Below are 6,199 nucleotides of genomic sequence, written 5' to 3' on the forward strand. Positions count from 1 at the left end.
TTCTGATCATTATAACCATTCAGAAGTTTTCAGTTTCAGCTAAGCTTTTGATTTAGTTCTTGCTATGAGACTAAATTTTTTTTTATACCTAACATCACCAAATCATTTATTTGAAATCAGAATTAAAAGAACATTTGACAGCTGTGAAATGTGTTTATTCTGTTACTTCTGGGTAGCTGTGCAAGTCAACTAGGACAAATTATCAGATCAGTTTTACATTACTTCTTCAAGACTGTGGTTTCTTGACAGCTTCGAACTTGGGGTCTTCAAACGTGAAGTTAGGGAATGTATTCATGTCTGCTTTACCATACATTTGTTTAAGCTTAAAAAGCTCCCGGTCTAGGTCTTGCTGATACTCTGGGCCAGCATCAACAGGTCCTCCAGATGTCTGGCGCTTAGTTCTATATTCTCTAATCTTGTCCACGAAGAGTTTCTGCACAGGATCAAGCTCCTTATTAAACGCCACTGCTGTGACACCAATGTTCCGCCTCAGAGAGGCTGAGATTGCAGACTGAACAACAGAGGACAACGTGAAGAGCCTCTGAAGAATCATGGTGATCCGGACAGGAAGCGTCTCAGAGACACTCTGCGACTGGACGGCTCTAGGTGAGACAGAAGCCAAACAGGAGCATTAAGGCTAAATTTTAATAAACCTTTCTTTTGGATCAGATGTCTTCTTATTTTTATCTTTTATCAGTTGGGGGAAAAGCATTACCTTTCTCAACTCTGCAAGTCCTGGACTTTCCAGATCTGCTCTGTTCCCTTTCATTCATTCTTATAAATCAGCTAGCTTTTCCCCCAAGTTAAATAATTTCATCTATTTATTGTTTGTTGGCAGATATAACCTATGGTAATTAAAATTCTTTCTTCTAGCCTATCCCCCTGAGATACAAGTTTATCAAGCATGTATATTACATACCTTTCAAGTATCACAGGTGACAGACAACCTAGCCAAATCTTTCACTGATGTGTAATACGGACTGTAACTCTTTCAGCTGCCAAAGTTCATTTTCTTTCTATCTAGCTCCTAGACCAATGCCAAATAATTTGAGATTTTTGTTAGATGATATCTCCTTTTTTAAATACTTAACTTGTATAATGATCTGGACATTCTTCTAAGATGAATAACTAGTGTAGCACGTAACTTTGAGGTTCTGCTGCTTAATGGACTGTCTCCCTCTGGATACTGAATTAGAAGGAGGGAACAATTAATTGTTTCATTTTCTCCTTAGGTTCATATTTCTAAGTCAGTTACTAAACATAATGCGCAGTTCAGTCGCTCAGTCATGTCCGACTCTTTGCTACCCCATGGACTACAGGACACCAGGCCTCCCTGTCCATCAACAACTCCCAGAACTTGCTCAAACTCATGTTCATTGAGTTGGTGGTGCCATCCAACTATCTTGTCCTCTGTCGTCCCCTTCTCCTCCTGCCTTCAGTCTTTCCCAGCATCAGGGTCTTTTCTAGTGAATCAGTTCTTCACATCAGGTGGCCAAAGTATTGGAGTTTCAGTTTCAGCATCAACCTTCCAATGAATATTCAGGACTGATTTCCTTTAGGATGGACTGGTTGGATCTCCTTGCAGTCCAAGGGACTCTCAAGAGTCTTCTCCAACACCACAGTTCTAAGCATCAGTACTTCGGTGCTCAGCCTTTTATAGTCCAACTCTCACACCTGTACATGACTACTGGAAAAATCACAGCTTTGACTAGATGGACCTTTGTTGGCAAAGTAATGTCTCTGCTTTTTAATATGCTGTCTAGGTTGGTCATAACTTTTCTTCCGAGGAGCAAGTGTCTTTTAATTTCATGGCTGCAGTCACCATCTGCAGTGATTTTGGAGCTCCCGCAGATAAAGTCTCTCATTGTTCCCATTGTTTTCCCATCTATTTGCGATGAAGTGATGGGACCAAATGCCTTCATCTTAGTTTTTTGAATGTTGAGTTTTAAGCCAACTTTTTCACTCTCCTCTTTCACTTTCATCAAGAGGCTCTTTAGATCCTCTTCACTTTCTGCCATAGGGGTGGTGTCATCTGCATATCTGAGGTTGTTGGTAATTCTCCTGTCAATCTTGATTCCAGCTTGTGCTTCATCCAGCCCAGCATTTTGCATGATGTACTCTGCATATAAGTTCAATATAATGTTCAAGTAACACTAAGTAAGTATAAATATCTAAGTCATCAGTATCTAATATTAAGATACTGAATATCTATTTCCCCCTGTTACAAATTGTTACATATGAGGATATTTCTCATATGATTTGCCTTCTTACCTGATCCTTTCCCACAGGGAGAAAGAATAAATGGGTAATTTGGTATTACCTGTCCTTTTCAAAGTATGCTTGCATAGTCAGGAATTTTCAAGGTATTGTGTTATGGCTACTCAGGCTCCAGCATTGTGTGTCTGTTCTTTCAAGGGATTCTTGAATAATTTAGACACTAATGTTTTGAAGTACCGACTTGGGGGAGGTAGAAAAATGAATGATGCTCCTCTACTCTGGGGGTGGGGGTGGGCAATAGACTCTTCCATAAGACTTGAGGGAGCTGACACCAGCTTTATGTTTAGAATTTGTTGAGCATTAAGTCTCAGGCCCAACCTGACTGCCAGGGCATGAGAGATGGATGAAGAGGATAAAGAAGTCTGGATAGGCTAGAGAGGGCCAAGGGGGAGACAGAAGATGAGATGGCTGGATGCATTACTGACTCAATGGACATGAATTTAAGCAAACTCTGGGAGACAGTGGAGGACAGAGAAGCCTGGTGTGCTGTGGTCCCTAGGGTTGCAAAGAGTCAGACACAACTTAGCAATTGAACGAAAACAAGTGCTTTGTATGTTTTGGCCTAAGGAGTTGCAGCTATCATGCCTACCTTTGGGGCTAGGAAAAGGTATCTTATGATCTTGAGAAAATCTAGTACAATGCCTTTGGTCTTTATATCTCTCCTTTTGAAGGTCTTACTGAGGCTTTTGCACCTGGTAGGCATGTGCCAGGGCAGAGTTGTTTAGGGTTTATGAGTCAGGCTGGTACATGGTGGTAAAAACCAGGTCAGCAGTCATGGAATCCCCAGGGCCAAGGTGGAAAGGAGCTCCAAGGCCGGTCTATGGCTGTCAAGAGAGTGTGTTTACATCAACTTCTTGATGGCTTTTGCTGTTTTTAATATCAAGCCAGCTCAAGTTCCTTTGCCTAGTTCTATCCTGCCTTTGTAGTACCTTAAATATTGGACATGAGGAGACTTGACACCCTTTTCTAGGGCGTCTGTAGTAGGTGGTGATGGAAACAGTTCTGTCCTGGCTGGTCCCCAAGTCTATTCAGTTTCACTTTGTTTGCCCAGTTCTTGGTCAGTGTAGAGTCAGGCCATTAATGGTTCTGGATATCTCATGCAGATGCTTTGGGGCAGAAATATCTACTTCACTTAGTTGCCTGCTTCCTCTGAGGATCTTGAATCAGCAGTTGACTTGCAGTTGAATGTCATTTTAAGGTCTCTAATAGTTATAACTTTCTAATAATGTTAAGAATATTTCCACTTTTACAGAGAGTTTGGGATTAATAAGGACAGTGAAGTTTCTGAATTAAGGACAAAGCCTTTCCTAAACCATGAATAATTGCTCCCCACCAAAATGTCTTTCCCTATCAGTGGATGGGGATAAATGTTAGGCTGACCTAGGTAGAAGTTATGAAAACTTACTCTCTGTTTTTAAATTATGCTCACTGCAATTGCTGTGTCTTTGACCATCCAGAAAATAAATATTCTATTATTACTACTACATATTCACCTATGGGGTAAACCATTTTATAAAATTTGGAGATGTTCAACCAATCCTGTCATTTGTAGTTTCAGTCCGTATTACCTTTGTCCTTTTTTTTAGCGTTATGTTAATTACAGATTGGAGCATAAACTGGGCATATCCTCTCTTCTAGAAAAGGTTTCCCATTAATATTTAATATCAGAAGCAATTTGTCTCAATTATAATTAACTGTATTATGGAGGATTTTAGCAAGGTTCTTTGCAAGTTATCTGGTGACACCAGGCATCTTTCCTCGATTTCACAGATTTTTCATGACTTTTAAAACATGATGACTTCTGTTTTTGCCCAGATTTTGAGGTCTAATTTTATGCTTCTATTGTGGACTCCTTGAACTTGTGCGTAAGTGTTTTCCTTTCTGTTCTGTAAGAGAGTGCATTTGTACTAGAACTTTTGTTAACACCACCTGTTAAGAATGGTGGTGTACTATGGCTGTCTTTTTTACTACAGGCTTCTATCTTGATGATAGCAACTTTCTCAGGTATAAAATCTTAGGGTTTCCATAGCATTTCAAGTCCTGAACTATTTGGAATGAACTATTCCAAAATCGTATCAGTAATGTATGTGTATCATATTTATTGGCAATTTAACATGCCCTTTGTATGACTACAAGTTCAACTTTTTGAGCTGATTTGGCTTCTGTTAAGGGATTGGGTTCTATGAGAGAGTCTAGAGTAATTGCTTATCCAACAATACCATTCTGGTATTATTACCTTTCACTTTTAAGATAAAACTTACCAATAACAAAAAAGTCTGAATCTGATATGGGCATGTCCAAAAGATCTGTTCTACAATGGATGCTTTTCAAAGTATAGAAGAAGAAACATGAGGTTCTCTTTTATTAGGTAAGGTTAATCATGTTGCTGGACTAAGGATGCTAAATCAGTAGATAGGAAAATGAAGGGAATAAAATAACAATATTTCATAATTGGTTCAGCATCAATAGAAAGTGCTAGATGTTTTCTGTTAGCAGTAGGGGCTGTGCTGCATGTAGTATCATCAGATTTATAGTTGACTGTTAGTTCAGAACCTCTGGGAAAGCAAATGTCAAGAAGTGCAGGATCCTCAGGTGTAGTCAACTGCAGTCTTTAGACTGTGATGTAGGTCTGATACTTGTAAAAGAAGGAGAATTAAGAACAAAGTACTTCAAACTAGGTAGATCTCATTTGGTCAACCTACTCGGGAGCTCTGGAGCAAAGAATGCCCTTTAAGGAATGCCCTTCTAGGAAAAATGGCCAGGATCTTATACCAGAGGGCCTGAGCACAGCCTGCCTGCGGAGATTTCAGGGCTGTGGGAGACTTCAAAAGCACGGTCCTTGGAAGCTGTCAGCCAACTGTAGTCCTTGCGGCAGGTTTTCTCTTTACAGGACGTCCTAATGGAACTTTGGGCTTCCCTGGTGGCTCAGATGGTAAAGAAAAATCTGCCTGCAACACAGGAGACCTGGGTTCTATCCCCGAGTCAGGACGATCCCCTGGAGAAGGGAAAGGTAACCCACTCCAGTATTTTCACCTGGAGGATTCCATGGACGCAGGAGCCTGCTGGGCTACAGTCTATGGGATCGCACAGAACTGGACTCGGCTGTGTGAGTTTCACTTTCAGTGGAACTATACATTGCTGTCATAGTCCACACCTGTTCAGGAGACAGCTTCTCCAGGGTTCCCATGGGCTTCTCTGCCTGAGTGGGGACCTGGAGGAAGTAACCCTAGCTTTACCATTCCATTTGATCTCGTGGTTGTAACTGGTAAGGTAAATCCTAGCTGACGGTCCAGATCTCTTGGACAGTGTGTGAGCAGAGGGCCTTATTAAGTGAGGACATTGTTAGCTGTCCTTTAGGCAAAATTATAGAGAGATTTTGTCTGTTTCACATGAATGCAAGTGTTCTGATTCTCATTCCTGGTTGGATCAGAAAAAAAAAAAAAGTTACATCTCTGGCTGTGTGCCACGCACCCGAGGCCTTATTAGTCTGCTCTGGCAATGACACCACAGTGGCTGTGACAGCAGCCACCAGGCGGTGAGCCTGCAGTGGTCCATAGACACTCTTTAGGATGCACTCAATTCCTCTAGGATCAGAGCGGCACATTAAATAGAAATGGATTAGGGACCACCACCCTTGTATTCTTTTTGGAATATGATATTGTCGTATATTTACTACTATATGTAGTGTAAAAGCGTTTTAGAGACTTCCCCCCTCTTATCGCTCCTACCACTAGGACAAGGACCCGATGTGGGGGTTATGCTAACTGACAAATATGTCAATCCTAATTATCTGTTTGAGGCCTAAGAACCTGATGATGTGTGGTTCTGCAAGCCAAGTAGATGTGCTGTAAGTGGAATCCATTTCTTACCTGGAATTTGCATGTCCCCCTCTAACAGAGGAACCTTATTATCAGTGTTTGTA

General features: G+C 41.0%; 1 protein-coding gene across 1 annotated transcript; it reads right to left on the reverse strand.

The window, feature by feature from the left end:
- Nucleotides 1-210: 210 nt before the first annotated feature.
- On the reverse strand, nt 211-602 carry LOC133050034 (ATP synthase-coupling factor 6, mitochondrial). Its single transcript, XM_061134147.1, has one exon. It carries the CDS (start codon nt 551-553, stop codon nt 227-229), a length of 327 nt encoding a protein of 108 aa, XP_060990130.1. The 5' UTR covers nt 554-602; the 3' UTR covers nt 211-226.
- Between the last annotated feature and the right edge of the window lie 5,597 nt (nt 603-6,199).

Source organism: Dama dama, chromosome 31, assembly GCF_033118175.1.
Source record: "Dama dama isolate Ldn47 chromosome 31, ASM3311817v1, whole genome shotgun sequence".
NCBI classification, from domain to species: domain Eukaryota; kingdom Metazoa; phylum Chordata; class Mammalia; order Artiodactyla; family Cervidae; genus Dama; species Dama dama.